Consider the following 19,405-nt stretch of genomic DNA (forward strand, 5'->3'; position numbering starts at 1 on the left):
TGCTTTTTGCCCTCAAGTGGCATCTTTTTCTATCATTTTTACCTGGATCAGAGTTTGGTCTGTAGGGAAGAATTGTGTTAACTTTATTCGAGTGTTTGTGTGTTTTTCTCTGAACACTTTGTGATAATCACATCAAGACTCCAAAAACCTAGAGTTGTTACTGAGTCGCATTGTGACCGTTGTAAACTTGGCTTTTTCTTCCAATCCTTCCTCACCTCCATCCTTATTGATAATGTAAGATACCAATGCTTTTTTTTTGAGAGTGTAGGAAATGCATTAAAGGACCAATACGCAAAACTGCACCAAATGTTGAGGACTGTCTGTAGACCAAAGGAAGATGTGTGGCAAGCCATTTGTAACCCTAACCCTAACCCTACCTCCAAAATCTAAGCACCAGACCAGTTACGTGTTTCAATTTTACATTTGTTCTCAAAAAAGATTGTAATCGAGGATCATGGTGGGAGGCTCACAAGCCCGGTGGGCTGAATTAAACTATGCTAACTCTGTTAGCTGGGCTAACGGCTACGCGCCTCTCTTAACAATAACGCCTGGCCCACTGCTGGTCAAACTCCAACAATGAACCCACATGCCACATTTGTAGCATTACATTGAATAGAATCAACATAGGAAAACAAATCTAACAAGTGTAAATCAGCAGCTTTTTCACGATATGATGTAACGATTAATTTGGATCACGACACAATATTTGCCAATATAACAAAGTCTGTTACAATTTCCGACCAATGTGATTGATATGATGCAACATCATCTGCCTAGCTATCACTATTATTTACATTGACATCAGTTCACAAACAGAATTGTGATTTGACCATTTTTTTTCTAAGCTCTTACACATATCAGGCATTTAAATCGAATGAAAATTATTCTAGTTCAAAAATAACTATTACCTGTTCACTGTTGTCTCATGTCCGGATTTTAAAATAAACACATATCTTAACAATGATGATATGATCGATATTTTCATCTTGCATAGATGTGATTGGATTGTTAATCATTAAATTTATATATCGATGTGGATTAATGTATTATTACACCCCTGCTCTCCGCCTTAGAAACACAAAGCCAGTGGCCACAAACCAAGGCCTGACAATGCAGTCACTATGATAATGAACCACCTTGATACACCAAGGAAGTTTAATGGGGAGGCAAACTGCTTACCTCTGAAATATCCTACAGAAACCATCCATCTTCTTGCAGATTTTTAATGCTGTGATGCTGCCTTCTTCTGGAATGGATAGACCTTTAAATGGAGGCTATGCAACCTGAGACCAATGCAGTGTATCTTACCTATCACAATCAAAGTGCCATGTGGGGACACAAATGCTGATGCAACCAGAGGTAAAGTAGAGAAAGATATTTAATGACAACATGGAGCAACTTAGAGAAATCCATGAGAGGAACATGACATAGATAACGAAAAGAAGAACTGGTTGACAGAGAACAGGACATCAGAATCCAGCAGGGAGTAGTAAGAACCAGAAGGCGTATGTACTGAGGGAAGTGTGGAGAAAGGCATAGAGGGCAATTAAGAGCAGTCAGGTGATGATGTGAAACAGCAAAAGTAAAGGGCAAAGTAGCTGGAGGAAGAAGACTAATCAACAAGGAATGAACTGATGAGGCAACATCTAACACATAATAATGAACACTGAATAAGGCAAGACCTATATTAAACAAGAAAATGGTGAGAACACCACAAACAAAAATCCTAACCTCATACCCATGGATTAAAACTGCTTAGATCAAGATAGATTCTGTACATGTCTGACTCTACATCTCTACATATTTAAAGTTACTGTTTAAAATTATGGTGACTGTTGTGCATTTTTACAAATGCATTACATGGATATGCGAGAACCTGACTGATGCTACTACCCCTAATCCTGCACAAATTCCACCCATGAGTGAGAACAGTTTAACTTGACATGCAAGAGACTAAAGACGTGCTAAACAAATGCCTCAAACTTATTTACAGTCCTGCGGAGGAAACACAGCTTCGTCGAGGGATTTTTTTTCTTTTTCATTTTCTTTGACGTCTCGGGTAAACAATATTTCCTTACGTGAATCGTCAACACCCGTTGTTGTGCCACTGGCAGAGAAAGTCGATGGTGACACAAGAGTCAGGGAGTTCGTCCTGGAACTGCCGGGTTGCCAGTTCGAACCCCTGCTCCGACCGTCTCAGTCGTTGTGTCCTTGGGCAAGGCACTTCAACATTGCCTGCTGATGGTGGCGCTGACACGCTCGATCGCACAATCAATTGGTCATTTGTTATCAAATTATGTCTTTTAACGCATAATACATTAATCCAACACTTTGGAGTTCTTAAGCAGGCGAAAATAAATTCAGGTATAGCTTCTATAAATCTTCAGGTCATGTTCATATATTCTGAACAACTCTGAGTGCTCTATGTTAAATGTAGGTAAGTGCTTGCTAGCAACAAAATGGGAGACCTTGAGTTCAAAGCTGCCAATGCATAACCACGTACATGAAATATGTTGACATTCATTCCTTGCTTTGTTAAAACCTTCGGGTGTCTTTTACTCTAATAACACTGTCGGTGACGGACTTTGAATTAAACTCCCACTTTGACATCATGCTTCATGCCTCTTCATTGCAACCCCCACCTTCCCGTCTTCAGATGCATTTTAGTAATTGAAACATCCTTCAAGAAGGCGCGCTTATGATTAATGGCTGACAGGAAGAATGATGAAGGAACGAGGTTGGGTTGGAGAAATTAAAGGAATTAGAAAATCCCTTTTTTACACGGCTTGATGCTTTCCTGCGGTGATTAATGTGCAGAGTAAGCTCCCTTTTGTTCCAAACACAAACCTTTCACACAGCGGTGTTCCTGAAGAGGGACCACTTAACTCAACCTTTTAACTGTGAACACACTGCTTTTTGGTTCTTTTGGTCATTTTTAGGTATTAGTTTGGCCTACGTTGCATCAGTCGTCGTTTACCTACATATAAACAGGGAACATGAAGACTGGGTTGGAGCAATGGAGGACGCTCATGTGGTCAGATGAGCGCAGATTTCTCCCTGTTCCAAAGTGATGCTAGCATCAGGGTAAGAGGACAGCCACATTGGGTGATGCACCTTTAATGTCTCAAACCTTTCGGGGCAGAGCTGTGGTCTGGGGCTGCTGCAGTGGGTAAAATTTGTTCAGCAACATAATCTGCTCCAAGAGTGAGGTCAGCGGAAAACCCAAATGTATAGAACGACGAGAGCAGCATATAAAAAAAATGTCTTTCCTTCTGTTTTGCTTCTGGATTAGGTTGGATTTGTGCTTGCTTCAGAAAGAACTTTAATCCCTTCATGATTTATTGACTCTTCCAGGAAGGTTTCACACACCATAGTATTAAAAACTGCTTAAGAAAGACCTTTACCCATTTACCGCAGATGAGTAAAGGTGGGAAAAAAAGGTACGGTACAGCTTTAACCGGGCTCTTCCTTCTTCAAAGATACTTTAGGGAAGACTTTGACCAAAAGTCTTGGAAGTAATCTTTCGGAATAAAACTTACAGATCGTTAAAGAACTTTATATAATTTCAGGAGTGTTACGCAGAAACCAGTGAACTGTGAGCTCGTAAAAAGCCGCTACTGAGAACCACAATTACCAGACAGCCCTCTGTAAAGTTTATTAAATTAAATCTACTGTTCAAATAAACTCCTGCATGCGACTGGTCATAAACTTCTTTCCAATCTCAGGCTCTTACTGTGTTCTGCATGTTTCTCTTGATGCCTTGTTTAGCAGTTCTGAAAGCAAAAAGGGTCCAAAGACGTATCTAATGAAGTGGTAGTTGAGTTTACATCTAGCCAAACATTTACACTGCAAAAATGAAACAAAAAATTAGTTGAATTTTCTTAAAATGAGTGTATTTGTCCTTGATTTGAGCATGCAAATCAGATGATTTGCCAATGGAATAAGATTTATGCGCTTAAAATAGGAACAACTCATCTCAATCATCTTATTTCAAGTGCAGTATATCTAATTATCTTATTTTAGGGGTCAAAATACTCATTCCATTGGCAGATAATTTTATTTACCTGCTCAAATCAAGGACAAATACATTAAGTTCAAGACAATCTGACTTATTTTTAGTTCTGTTTTTGCAGTGTAGGGGTTGGAAGTACTGCTCATTTTGGCCCGTCTACATTCAGTACTTTTGGAACTTGGGTTGTTTGGTACTCAACCTTTTTCATTATGGAAAGAGCTTTCTCATTCATACCTAGCATGAAAATCTATACACCTTTTCACCTTTTTCCGCTTTAATAAGGTTCAACTCGTACTCTTAAAACATTTACTGACCGACAGGCTTCCTTATCATGACTTCATCAGCGAGGTTTTAATGAATCCGAGTGCGAACATGTGGACAGAGTAACTATAAAGCGCTCACAAATTATTTCCTTCCCTAATGTTGTTTTCCCTTTTTCTTATCACTGCCTTTCTGTGCCAGATGCTGGTGGACTTTGCTTCATCTGCAGCGTGAGATCATGCGTGCCTTATGTCTTTATTTACTGACAAGACCACCCTATGCTAAAGAAAAAACTCCCTCCAGATTGCTTGCTTTCTATGGTCATGTATGGATTCTGGTTGATGACTTCAGACACTAAGAGCCGGAGGGAAAGGGGAAGAAAGGCAGGGACGTTTCTCCTCAGCAGTTTTGACACCGAGCGTGACTCTAGCAGAATTTCTCACCTCTCTCTTTACAGGGTGGCAAAGCCGCTCATGGTTAATCTCACAGAAAGGACCGCTGGACTTGAAGGATGCTGCCTATTCCTGTTTAACATTTATCAGATCTGCCCGTTGGGGCCCTGCAGCTAATTAGTGATCCCATTATTCACATCTCTGGCTTTTGTTTTTCTCACTTTGAGAGGCTTACAAAAATACGTCAGCCAAAATGTGCACTGGCTGCTCAGCTGGAATGAATGCATGCGTGTTGATGGGGGGGAATAATGAGCTTTTACTCCACACTTGCAAGAAATATGTGTCATACTAATTATTTAGAGCGCTACGTAAAAAGAAAATGCATTTTAATTGAGATATTTGAATTTTGCTGTTAAGCAATTCCCTGTTTGTTCTTTTTGCTACTGGGGGGATGATGAATATTACAGGAGATTGCTGCATCATAAGCAAATCAATTTGCTCAGAGGAATTATATTTTGTTGATTCGTCTGTTTATGTTTGTTTCCAGAAAATAGAACATTGTCAAAGGACGCTGACATCTAAACAAAAAATTGTTCTCTAAAAGTTTCTGCATCTCAACCCTACAGAAGGTGTGTTCCCCCCAAACTAACTGTTTTTTTTAAGTTTTTAGTAAATGTCTGCAGCAAACTGTAAGAAGCCTTCATTTTTTGTAGACAAAATTAGACAACTAGAGGTTATGTGCAACATTAGATTACTTCCTTCACCATTATATTGAATTATATTTTCTACAGGTTGATATGGAATCTTTCACAAGTAGATATTCTAAGTAAGCATGTTGTATGGAGAAAGGAAATAAATACTGTGTATTTGTTATTGTGCATGTTATTGTTGCATTGTTATTGTGCATATATATATATATATATATATATATATATATATATATATATATATATATATATATATATATATATATATATATATATATAAAACATTTGCCTCACAACTTGTCAGAATTGTAAAATTGGTGTCTTTAAGGAACTTCTTGAGCCAAATATTTTGAAAAAGAAACGTGTAGCACATGTTTTAATGAGGGAATTATGTAAGTGGGAGTTACTTTCTCCTGATTTATCAAAGTTGTAAATCTTGCCATTTTTATTTGCTTGTGTAGCACACTGAACAGACGGATCCGTAACACCCCCTGTACGTCTTTGCAAGTGTCTTTCATTTCAGAAACTGCATATAGCCCTGAAATCCCTTCCTACGCATTTTTGCACAGTTAAGTCAGCCTTATGCGTACTGCAGCTCTAAAATAGCATGCATATTTATACATATGAATCACAGCAAAAATAAAGCAACTACGTCTCAAATATTGCAGCAATCACCCAAAAAATAACAAATTAATCTCACGCTGCATAACATAGATGCTTGTAATTTCTTGGTATGTAGGTTTCTGGAAGCTGAAATAAAAATTGACTTTCTGATCAGTTTGACAAATTGGTGGCAACTTTATTGATGGGATTCATCCCCAAATGGCCAGTTTGATCCTTTCACATGACAAAAATAAATCTTCCATACTAAATTAAAGGAATTCATATTTGCTGATTGAGGATGAAAGAGAGCATCCTGGTGCTCAACTCGCCAAATGTGGAGCGCTTCATCTGGGTTAGCGAGGAGTTAAATTATCTCGGTGAACCGTCTGAGGAATGGTGGTGGGACGGACAAATCAATGGGACTTTATGTATGGAAATGCTCGCACTGCTTAGATCTATTGTGGTGAAGAAATAGTGGAGATAGTCCATCTATCCTGGTCCTGACCTTTGGCAATGAAATATAGATTTGGACCAAAAGAGTAACAACCTGAATAAATGATGCTTCAATTAACAGGGAAGCTCAAAGTGAAAGCACTAATGATCTGGTTCAGAAGGAGCAATTTGAGTTCAAAACACCAGGAAAGGATCCTAATTTTTACCAAGCACATCCAAAAAGAACTGCACAGGGCAGAGCAGATCTTTCTGGAGGCGCTTTACATCACTAGTTGGCCTGGGAACATTGTGCGATCCTACAGAATGAGCCAGAAGGTACCAATGGGGAGCGGATTGTCTGAGTTTTCCCATTTGGACCTGTTACATCCATGACTCCATCTCCCTGGTGGCACAGTCTGATGGCCAGCACTGCCGGAGGCTAAAAGGTGCTTGTTTTCTACATGCATGCATTAGTTAGTCAAAAAAATAAATAATTGAGTTTCCATGCATCAGTGGGAGTCTTGTGTCTCGGAGTGGGTTCTATCCGTGAAACTGGTGACAGACTGACTACTGGGAAAGGCTCCAAACCGGACCTCTCAGAAGAAAACAACCACCATCAGTAGTAGAGACTTTTATATCTCTGCTTGATATTTAAGAGCTCAAACTTCATGCTAAATTGTCAGCTTTGCGGGAGGTCTTCTTTTGACGTTTAATTTTCTTTTCTCTGTGACAAATGCGCTACATCTGCAGCGCTAACAAGGGGCAGCTTGTTCGAAGGTGCGCGTGTGCACGGGCGAGAGATTAAGCGGGAACAGCATTTCACGCTCGGCAAACTTTAAAAGCAGACACGCACCCAGAGCCGTGCCACCTGCAGCTTGTCGAGCCGTGTCGCAGACTGGAGCAAAACGAGTGACTGAAAACTGAATTTCAGAGTCAAACCTTAAAATGTGGACCCAAAATAAAGACGTTATATGTTCTGTCAAACATATTTTGGAGTAATTGGGTTTTGCTGAGTCGGTTACCTCACCGTGCTCATTAAATTAACTTGCATCCCTCTGTCTGTCACGGTGGCTGTAAAAGATATGCTTGATCTCCATTTCTGCGCTCACCCACTCTTTCCTTTCTCCTCCCTTTCCACCTATGAGGACGAAGCAATCGCGGTTGCACGTACCAATGAAAACCCCACACCGCTCTAGTGGTCCCATCCTGACACTTTAATTGGAGAGGTGTAAATCTGGCTCCATTGTGCAAAAGAGGGGTAATTATTTCCTCCTGTCTGAACCACCGGTGATCCCCTCTTTCCTCCTCCTTAAGCTTTATTCGCTTCCTCGCTGTCAGACACTTTCATTAGAGACCTGACTCTCACAGGCCTTGTTCCCTCTCGTTCTTTCTGTGCTGCAAAAATGCAACAATTTTTCCTGAAAGCTAATGGGCAGCGGTTACAAAAACACCCAATCCTGGCTTTTACCTGCAGCGAAATGACGTGACACGCACAAATGCACCCACCGTCAGGAAGGAAAATCTGCAAAGAGAGCTTTTTATGGAAATATGGAACCGATGCTTTTTGCTAGTGAAATAGGCGGCTGCATTATCCCTCCAGTACACTCCTGACTTCTATGTTTTTTTTTTTTTCCTTCGGCTGAATCCACAGAATCTCTATAAAAACTAATGCTGCCGCAGGTTTGGCACCGTTTCTTCACACGCCGCGGCATTTTCTTTTTTATTTGTGCTGAGCAAGGTCTCCTCGGTGAGCTCATTCATTGCAAATATGTTAACTGTAATTTGTTTCACCCGTCTGTTTTTTCCAGTGATCGTACGTGACATCTCCTGTACGGCTGGAGGTGCATTCTCCTGGTCTCAGCATACCCCCAGCATACCAGAAGCATATGCTATGAAGACCATAATAGAACCAAATTACTCCTTTTTGTTTATTCCAGTCATGAAATCCATCCTTTCTGAGGTAAAACCTGTCAAACTGAGAAACCATGGTCAAGGAAGAATGCGTGAACGAAGCAAAAATGTCTCTGTTTTAGGGCAAGATAGAAAGCCCTGCAATGCTGTTTTTGTGCATCTTTTACATGCGCAAGCTGAGGTGATGATTAGCTTTCTTTGTAAAATGTCTTTGTTTTTGTTGGGATGTCAAATGGAAAATATTTCTGAGTGGACACCTTAGATCACAAAGCATCTAAGTCTGAAACCTTTATATATTCTTTTTTGGAATAAACAGGTTCAAGCTAAGCTTTTAAACAGTTATGATATCAAATGCACTAGAATTTCCCATCATATCAGTCCACAATTTAAGATCCTTTTAATGCATAAAAAAAGTTCTTTCTCTGACATCATGGAACATTAGCTACATTTACATGGACAAAAGTAATCGGAATTAAGGGCCGATCAGAATAAAAATGCATCATGTAAACGAGCCAATCAGAATATGATGATCGGATTAAGATCAATCGGAATAAAACTGTAATCCGAATGAGAGGAGTGGTTTATGCCGACTGATAATCCGATCAACGTGCAAATAAACGCCCGTCAGGATCAAGTTATTCTGAATGTGGCAAACTGACCCGAGTGTGCATGTACGCACAATGTGAACGTGACGTATTTCCACATTGGAAAGTGGTGGAAATACGTCAGGAAGCAAAACTGTCAGGGCTCCCAATAAAACCTTTTTGTTAAAAAAAAGCTCAAAATCGTTGCTTATTCAGGATAGTTTTACAGTAATTAGAACATTGTGCAAGTCTAGCCTAGGCACTGGGAAGACAAAAAAACTTTAACAACTGCTATTTTTGTTGTTTAGCAAAGACAATAGTACTTCTGTGTTTTTTAGGGGAATTTGATAACTGCACATGTCAGAGTGGTTCTATTCTGAATAAAGCCAACTGCATAAACACACATATTATGATCGGATTAATTGATTGTGTGCCCATATAAACAGTACAGTCTGATTATTTAATCTGAATACATTTTAATTCAATTGTGAAATTTTGTGCATGTAAACTTAGCTACTTAGAAGTGCAGCTCCACCCTCTTCTAAGGTTGATAAGTTAAATTGCACTTCCAGAAAAATTTTCCTTTGTTTAGAGGAAAGAACCAGTTTGGTTGTTTGGAAACATCTGGACAAAAAAAAAACACTGGTCGACGATGTTGGAAACTGCAGGAGCACTACCCATTCAACTTTTGTTTTATACATTTTTACTTAAAATATTGTGTAAAAGCATGCTACAAATCAAAATAAATTTGGTCACATAGCATGCTAGTGCTAACGTTAGAATGCTAGCTCGGAGCAATGCAACAAAATTCGGCACAAATGTACATTTTGAATTTGCTGATTGACAAAGTCTAAGATGGAAACGAAATGTATGATTTGTTTTCAGTATTTCTGTTTTCTGACTGATGACGAGACAGAAAACAGAAAAATAACACAGCAACAATGTGGTGAAACTACAGTACAACCCTAAATCATTTTATGAAAGCAATACTTGATTTTTGCTAATTAAAAGCCAAATTAGTTACACACTGTCCCATTAATGGTCCTGCCGCTGTGAAACCCCACAGAATTTTAACTCACACAGGAATATGCTCTTGTATTCTACTCTATTTCTTGTCGATTTCTCTTATTGGGTTCCATGTTTGCAGGCTGCTGCTCTTTTGCCAACACAAAATACCAAACACTGCACTCAGTTTTAGGAGCCCTGGAAACTTTAATATGATTGGCTCAGGAACCAGGAAGTAAACACGGGCCACAAAGTAGTTCCGGACCGTACCTCTAGGTTTGAAAGGAGAAAAACATGACTAAGACATTTTTGATGGAGAGGAGCGATTGTTTATAGGGAATGTTACTTCCATCCTGGGTGAGAAATGAGAATGATTTAGGTTGATATTACAGTAAATATTTTACTTGAATTTTGAGGTTTGACACTTATACCGTTTTCCATGATTAACAGAAAACTATTGCTTGTTATTACAATACTTGCTGTGCTGACACACTTGTGTTTCGATTGTTTTTGAGCTCCAGTTCTTTAAATTTAAAGTCAGGACTTTAGCCTTGCCACTCCAAAAATTAATGTTAGAAACAAGTTGTTGGTAAAATTGAGAATTACTTAAAAACTTAACCTAATAGTGGGATGAACAATTATTTGGTGGCCTTTTATTTTAAAACCTTTTTTGTCAAATCAAGGCAATACATGTTAAAGATAACACTAAATTGGAACTTAAGGAGCAAATCTTAGTATAGTGATGTCATGTTTTGATTATTCACACTCAGCACAAGTGTTAAAATATTTGTAAAACAAAAGCTAATGTAATATTGAACAATTTGTTGTTTTTGTAGTCGAAGCTGAAGGTAGCCGAAGTTATTAGTGGATAAGTCAAAATGTTCAGTTGTTCCCGATTACCTTCCTATGTTTATTTGTGCTTCATATATACATAACAATTATGGCAGATAATCATAATGTACAGCCTTGCTAGAAGTGCAAGTATACATGGCTACGAGTGTCTAATTAGGATTGTTTGTGGTAAACTCAATGGACACAACAAGCAAGCTAAATTTAAATGCAGAAAATAAAGCATACAGGTTTTGATCATTTCGCCTCGTCACAATAATAACTTTGCTGTTTTGATCCTTTGGCTGCCAATTTGATCACATACAATAATTTCCATATGATAACTTTATGTAGAGCCTAAAACCTTTTTCATCCACATTCAGACATCGTTAAACATCTTGATGTGGAACTCTTTTTCTACCCTTCACTATCCACATTGATTGTGTTGCTTAGAGGGATGGTAGCGACATGTTTCCACAGCTGAAATTCAATTCCGTTTATCTATATGGTACCAATTCACAACATATGTCATATCAAGTCACGTTACAAAAATAATTCTAGCAGATCATCCAGACAGATTGGTTAAACGTTTTTCTATCTAAGGAAACCCAGCAGTTTGCATCAAGTCATTGACTTGCACCGTTCGCTCTTCCTGGATGAGCGTGTAGCCGTAGTGGACAGTCACCTGCAATGTGTTGTTGACTTTGCAGCAATCCTTCATACTCAGCATGCAGGTAGCAACAGTCACACTGATTTGTACCTACACCGTATAGAAAGACACCTATTTTTAACCCTGATTCTCTGAAGCTGAGTTCCTCCTGATAGAACTGGGATGACTATACCCTCGGTGGTATAGTGGGCCTAGTCCCCATCTTTGGTATGTCGTTCGAGTCTTTATTGCTTCAGGAAGAGTGTCAAAACTTTGAGAAGTCTTTGTGCACTTGCAAACTTTGCAGCAATTCCTCTCACACTCACCAATTCAGCTCTGTTGTCAAATTGTAAATGAGATCCAAGGATGACCCATTTTTGGCCAAGCAGTAGCTCCTGGGATGATATGTTGTTGTTTCAGAATTTTGTAAAGTGCACCAGTCCCTCATGCAGCAAATACCTACACAACATGATGTTTACACTCCCTTACTTTTCAATCAGGATGGTGTTTTTATGCAAACAAGCTTTTGCCTTTTTTCACGTGTGGTGCTTTGCTTTTAATCTGTGGTTAATGCGCTCTTTTTACAGCAAAACACAGTATTTATCTCTTTTTCTTTATCTGTATGATCAGTGGACTTTATAATATCATTTAGGCATTGTATACGTGACTTTTATTGGCAAAAACTGAAAGATTTTGATGAAAATATACTGTTTGTATACACCAACCGTACCAACATTCTGGTCTCCGTTGTCGAGTATACTGGACAAACACATTTGCCTATTTAGGGAAACCCTGGTACATGCGCAGTATGACTTAGTGGTGGCACCTTTTAAGTCAGGAAGTGTTTGTATGCGTATGCACCTTGTTGAGTTTCAAAGACCATATTGCCTCCTACAGTCATGGCAGAGAAATTACACAATTTCTAATGTTTCTCTTGGTGTAGTGTGCACAGACATCGGCATTGAAACGTTGTCATGTAGATTGCGTTAACAGCAATGTATAAAATCCCGTTTTCAGTGGATCATTGTGCACAGGGCCTTATATTAGATTTTAATTGTTTGAACTGATGTATGCAGCAACTTTAGCCTTTTTTGGCTTTCACTGAGTGTTAAAAGGCAATCTCTCATAATCTCATTACCAAATGAGTATCAAAATACCTCCTTGATTATTCTCGTATTCAGCAAACAGAAATTATTTTGATGATCCTAAAACTCAAAACAAAATCACTTGGATGGATTTAATGTGAGACAGTGAGGGAATAAAATCGACTTTATCGAATGGAATGACCATTTAATACATCACAATTTCCTAAGGCACTAGAAAATCAACATTGAATGGCAAGTATCTGTTTTCATTCTAATATAGCAAATGACAAAGTGCTTCTTTTGACAGTTTGCAGATTAAAAGCAGCGAGAGTGATGAATGCGGCTGACCTTTCGTGCGTCACCATCCCACTGTGTGAGGCAGGGGTCCTGCACCTCTCTGATGTTTCGAGCTGTTAAAGTTATCTGTTTGCCGTCTAGTTAACAAAGTCAGGATGGTGGAAGGAGGCAGAAGTGGGGAGGAGGGAAAAAGGGGAGGAGGGGGGGGACATGAGCGGAGAGTGTGTAATAGGACACCCGACTCGCTCGTCTCTTCATTCTCCTCCTCCCTCTTTCCTCTCCTCTATCCTGTTCTGTCTCAGTCAAACCTGCTCCGTGAGCACTTGGATGGATTTCTTTCCCTCTGGTGTCGCCGGAGGAGACTGGAAACCAGGTGTTTCAACAGGGACAGCATAAGACCAGGTCTTTTCTTCTTTTTGTGTGTGTGTGGTGGATCTCCACCCTGCAGTTGGGACAGGCTCTTCAGGAAGATCCTGGAAGGTGAGTCCGTCTTCATGGACCCTTGCTCTTGGGGTTCTCTGTCCAGCCTGCGGCTCTGTGCTGCGTGCTTTGCTGTGGTGGTCCGGACGGTCCGGATGCAGAGAGAAGTTGGTGGGCCGTGAGCGAACAGGTGCAAAGTCCCAGCTCTGGGAAATAAAACTTAATCTGACTGACATATAATCACTTTGTGCCGCTTTTAAATGACAGATATCAGAGTCCTGTCTCCTGCTTTGGTGTATGGATTTTAATAGCTACTTTAAACAGGGCAAGATTTTCCAGAATGAGTCATTGCTTGGTCACAGTTCACCCATTCAAGTAAAAATCCTAACTTTTTTTTAAAGGCCCTCTGAAGAGATTAAGATAGCTGAACAACCCGTAACACTTTTTATTCCCTCAGAAGATTCCCCACAAGCGCTATTGCCAAACGGCTTACTCAACAATGTTGGTCTGCAGAAGCTTGAATAAATAATCTTAAGAGTCATGTGTTTTACGGCGAGCGCGGCTGCAACGAACCCCGCTGACAACTGGCTGGCTGGGCGTGGTATGAACACACGCTGTCCTGTTAGAGCCGGGACACAGAGCGACTTGTTTACCACTCAAAGTTTAATTTCCCCCCAGCACAAAAGCCCCAGTCCAGATGGGGAGGGCCTGGACTGTGTTAAAAAAAAACGTCCCTGCAAACGCTGATATTAAGAGACACAGTTTGCACCCATAGCTATGCAGGTTCTCCGCTTTTGACATTATTGGTTTTACGAGCAGCGCCTCTGATGGAAAAAAACTCGTTGGGCTGAAAGCCAAGGACGGAAGATAATAAACACAATTACCATCACACCCCTGTGACAACACAACTGCGCTCACCTCCTTTGTGCAGAGGCATCTAATTGATGCTGCAGAGATTCCTGGCACCGGCTGAAGGGCTTGATAAAATTAATTGGAGTATTTATTATTTTTGCTCAAACAGTAATGCATCTTTTATCGACGATCCCCATCCGTGCCAGAGTGTTTCAGGACAGGGGGGGGGGGAGAGAAGAGCGCCGGTGGGTGTCTTTCAATGCGGGGCGAAGCAAAGTGTCTGAACCCGAGCCCGCGGGATGTCACAGAACGCTCGGGAGATGAACTCCCACCATGATGAGTTCAGCAGCTGTGAGGCCAGCGTCTCAATGCCAGACGCGCTCCCTGGGAGATCACCGTCTCCCCGAGCGAGAAGAGGGGAGTGGTGGGTGTCAAGGCTCGGCACTTCAGGGGATCGCGTTACGCCAAACATCCAAAGAAAGTGGATGTTGGATGAGTTGCTACCTGGAAGATCAGCTGATAGCTGTGGGGGGAGGAAGACTATTTCTAAATGTATGGTACATAACGGACATGGACATTTCCCTGGTCGGGGTCTTTGTTGGAGCTGTTTGAAGATGCGGGGGACCCTCTCTGGGTGGGTCCTGGTCAGGGTGGCGGTCGGTTGAGGAGCTGCTGCGTTGTTCAGATGATGTGAGCCTAAAGGGGGAAGCGGGGGAGTTCCTGACGACTCACTGGGCCCCGGTCGGCCCCCGCGGGGCGCATCCTTATCTTTGGGCTCAAGGGATGCTGCTGCCTGGTATAATCATTGTGTTTTTGCCTTGTTCTCGTATTTGTCCCTGATTGCGTCTCCTTTTCAGGTCATTCCTTAGATTACTGGGGTTTTTGTTTTGCACTTGCATTTAACTTATTCTATTAGTTGCAGGATTCATTTCAGTCCAACTTCATTTACCTGACTTCCCTCACAGCTGCGCCCTGTTTCTACCTGTTCATTTGTTCAGTATTAAAGTCTCCCAGTTTCTATCACTTTCTGCTGGATTTTATTGTTTCGGTTAAATATGTCAGCACTCAAAGTCTCCTCATGCTAAAAAGTGAAAAGCTGTCACTATTGTAACAATAGATGTACTTCTAAATGAGGGCTGAACACCGTTGCATCGCTATCGTTGTGCTCATTGTCATTATGATGCACGAAATCCAACATTTGCTGTTATTTATAAAAGTCACAAATATAAACTTTGTATGTCAGTAACAAGATGGGTCCAAACTGCTGTTACCCTAATCACCTGATTATTTGTAAAAGAAAATGTTTCTTAGTATCATGATGTCATGTTTCTTTGTTTTTCCTGTAAAAATCGCACTAAATTACAAAGAGCTTTGTTAGCTTTGCTATTCCACATACAGTAGATATAAGGTTTGAGCCAAATTTACAGTAATAGTTTATAAAACAGGTTTGATCACAAATTGTCATAGTTAAATTCAAGAAATTGCATATTTTGCTTCGTTTGAAAACTGGTTTTTAAAACGGTATTTATAAAACATAAAGAATATAGAATTTGGCATGTAGCATTTTATTACTCATTGGTAATGACCGCTCTGAACAGCAGTCGATAACGTTCACATTGACCAGCCGTGCTCAGAGCAAATTATCTTTTAGAATACGTGATTGATCCCGCCCTTTACAATAATTAGAGTCATACGCTTGGCCTTTAAGAAAAATGAATTCCCGACTATTGGTCTATACCTCAACTAATTTGCCATAGTGGTAGTTTCAGTGCCACGTACTTAACCGCCTGAACTGCCCTAGGGCAGGTTTAAAAAAAAAAAAAACGTGATTTCATGGTCAATATTTGGACAAATTAAAGGATTGCAGGTGGGATTGCATGATGCTCATAAAGAAACCTCGAGCTATCCACGTTTCACCAACATAAGTCTCAAAAAACATCTATAAACAAAGAAGATTTAGTGCTCAGCTTCGGGACAGGGCTGAACCGTGGATCAGGATAGGTGATGTGTGTGTGTGTGTGTGTGAGTGTGTGTGTGTGTGTGTGTGTGTGTGTGTGTGTGTGTGTGTGTGTGTGTGTGTGTGTGTGTAGCCGATGCTACCGGAGCTGTTTTTAATGCTCCACATGCATCTTTATTGCTCTCAAGTGCAGCCAGCGAGATCTCATTCCTCATCGGTTTTCCATATGTTTCACCTGAAACAGTTGGATTTCCACTCGGGCTGTCCATCGATCACGATTCGCCGCACAATCACACGCGCCTCAGCCTATTTGTATACAACACCCCGAACTAAAATTTTCATTGCAGTCATGTACCTTTCTTTTCTCCCGCCATCATTATTTTATGACGCATATATATATATAAGTCATGAGAGCTGAGATTCAGACTTGTATAAATAATAGATATTTTGTATTTTTTTGCATGCAGGAAGGTCAGTCGTGTGGTTTTGTGCAACACAGGTGCCTGCAGCAGCCAGTTTGAGTGCTTAAAGCAGCCGATTCTCTCTTCAGCTCGAGAGTTTTGCATTGCAGGAGCTAAAGCCCCGCAGCGCAGCGCAGCACCTGCATCCATCAATAATTGAGCTGCTCTTGTCCAGTTATGGAAAAGGAACAAGTGGCAGAGGGAGCACTTCTTCTGCAGTTCTTTTGTGCAGCTCTGCCTCATCCATATTTAACAGCGGTACATTTGGAAGAAGTCCAGTCAGTGAGGGCAGATAAGGGACCTGCTGTCTTCTCCTCTGAGTTTTTGGTTAAGTTTCCGCAGGTCTTTCCAGCAATAAATCAACATACCCGGAACAGAGGAAACGATCAAGCTCGCTTTAAATGTCAATCATTTGTTGTGTTTCTGAGCCGCTCGTTTCTCTGATATTTTAATATTCAGTGGTACCGTTCCACTGCATTCTGGTTGAACTTCTACATAAACCCCCAGACCTTTTTAGAGAGATGACAAACATTCTGTTGGGACATTTCTGAGCCAATCATGGGTGGACTTGCTGCCTGTTGTGCTTTGGAGAACCGGCCTACAATCCACGTCCACTGGAGCTCCAGGCCAACCACTGAAGGCTGGACGTTCTCCTTCATTCTAGTTATGCTGCTGCAGATTATGCCTTCATCAGTTATGTCAAGTTTTCTGGATTCTGCAGCAGGCCGTCCGCTGCCACCACCATGTTTGACTGTCGGTATGATGCTCTTTTTCTGAAATGATGTCTTTTCAGTCCTCAGAATATTTACTTCAGTGCTTTATGTGTTATTCTGGAATATTTATTGACCTCCTGGATGAGTTGTTTATGCTCTCTTGGAGTGTTTTGTGTCATCTGGCCACCTTGGGAAGGTTCACCACTGGTCACTGTTTTCTTTATTTGTTGATAACGGCTCTACAAATGGCTGGCTGGACACCGAAACCCCTAAAAAAGGGTTTGTAACCCTTTCTAGATATGAGTGTCATTGACTTTGTTTCTCAGACTTTCTTTTGTACGGGTCTGGACATGTTAAATTTGGAGTTCTCCTTCTTGGTGTTAAATCCTGATTTATCCAAGGGGGGGTTATATTTTTAAACGCTGCATGGTTGGTTTGTATAGCTTTGTCTCTAAGGATACAGCTTCTTATGTTTTCATTTGAACACCTGACAAATGTGTGCGACAAAAGACATCCTTGACAGGTTAATAACACTTCATAGTACTGTATATTTTAAGTGTTGTGTTACTACACATTTTTTTTTTTATAAAAAGAAGGGTTAGCTGAAGAAACGTCTTCTGTATGACAAACATTGTATCATAATTTAGCTCAAAGTGGACCGTATGCCATGGATTATATATTTCTATCTACACAGTTGCAGTGAATTGGTGCTGTGTAAATAAACAGAACTGAATAAAATGTGCTTTTTTTTGAGGATTATATATATAATATAAACATAATCAAACCTTTTTCTCCTGCAGGCTGTGGCGACGGCTCGCGTCTCCTGAACGGCGAAGGCATGGGCAGGCCGGCGGCGTCGGCCAGGCCACCTCTGGCGTCAGCGATGACGTTCTCTCTCCTTGTCCTCTTGTTGCTCATCGGCACGGTCTCCAGCCTACCCCAGCCTGTGCCAAGAGTTTTCCTCTCCTTTGCAGGTGAGGATAAATAAAGCAGTATATCATCAGTATAACTGATTATTTAAAGACAAAAGGAGCTTTAACCTTTTAAAATTTGCTCCAGCAGTTTAGGTGTAGGTTTTGCTTTTCTGAGCGTCGTCGTTTGGAAATGTCCGACTATTACCCCGTCGTTGACACATTTGATCACTTAGAGGAAATCCCTGTCCTTCCTCTTGCTGCGTGTTGGCCAAAAAAGGAAGATCTCTGCGGGAAGTGGCACTGCTCGTCAGAACCACCCTGGGTCTGTTTCTAGTTAAGCTTTGATCACCGCCCTCTCCGCACTGCGCTGGGCCTCCGGGTATTGTTGCTGCCTCTGGTTTTGATTCCGCAGTTTTGACACAAGATTACGTTCTTGCAGTTTTAATGAAATTTGCTTGAAATGGGAGCCTGTTGGAGGGGTTGGAATCCACCTAGATTAAAGGGTCTAACAAACCCCTTTTTTGGTAGCGAGGGAGTCGATGTTTGATTAGCTTTCAGCACTTTTCACTGTGGCTAATCCGGCACAAAGAGGCCGAGTCTGTCTGTCAGTCAGGATCCTGCTCTCAGTTAGCCACTCGCTCCTGTGTGCAGTTAAAGCGAGTGTTTTCTTTCTCTCTATGTGTGGATGGATCGCATGCCGCGGTTCCTCCGCATGCGGACCCGCTGACTTTCTCCCAGTCTGTCTCTTTTTTTTCCCCCCTTTCATACTTTTATGTTTTTTCTGCTTATTTTTTCATTCCAACTGTAAGCCAGCCCAGTAGGCTGCTGTATTTAAGTCTAATGCAACGAGAAATTCAAACCAAATGACTGACGACGAGGGTTACACAGAGGACTGCAGAGGTTTCTATACTCCTCCAGCTATCTTTATTGTCTTTTATTCCATTTTTATGTGATACAACAACGCAAACTTACACGTAGCCATGAAATGAAACTTAGTGTTTTTACAAATAAAATTCTGCAGAGTGTGTAATGCACATTCACCTCCACCCCACATGTCAAAACTGCACAGAATCACCTCCCAGCTTTCCATTTCTAGATTCTGATATTGTGCCCATTCCTCTTTGGAAAATAGCTCTCACCATTCAAACGCATGAATATGTTCATTATGCACATGATCTAAAACATTCCTTTATGGCTCTGGCTGCATGTTTGGGGTCGTTACCCCACTGGAAAGTGAACCCTCCGCCCCAGTTCAAGTTTGCACAGCTTCCAACTGGGTTTCCTGAATTGCTCCATCCACTTTCCCATCAAATCCGACCAAC

The 19,405-nt window shown here is 40.9% G+C and overlaps 1 protein-coding gene across 2 annotated transcripts in view; it reads left to right on the forward strand.

Annotated features, from left to right (window-relative positions):
* Positions 1 to 13,026: 13,026 nt before the first annotated feature.
* Positions 13,027 to 19,405, forward strand: part of sema3c (sema domain, immunoglobulin domain (Ig), short basic domain, secreted, (semaphorin) 3C) — a 58,075-nt gene continuing 51,696 nt past the window's right edge. The window contains exons 1-2 of one of the 2 annotated variants that reach the window (XM_012854190.3): positions 13,027 to 13,246; positions 17,970 to 18,143. In XM_012854190.3, the coding sequence (XP_012709644.3) occupies positions 18,008 to 18,143 (136 nt within the window). In that variant the 5' untranslated portion in view covers positions 13,027 to 13,246; positions 17,970 to 18,007. The remainder of the gene's footprint in view (positions 13,247 to 17,969; positions 18,144 to 19,405) is intronic. The other variant, XM_012854189.3, reaches the window with a different exon arrangement.

The sequence above is a fragment of the Fundulus heteroclitus genome, chromosome 17 (assembly GCF_011125445.2).
Source record: "Fundulus heteroclitus isolate FHET01 chromosome 17, MU-UCD_Fhet_4.1, whole genome shotgun sequence".
In the NCBI taxonomy this organism is placed as follows: domain Eukaryota; kingdom Metazoa; phylum Chordata; class Actinopteri; order Cyprinodontiformes; family Fundulidae; genus Fundulus; species Fundulus heteroclitus.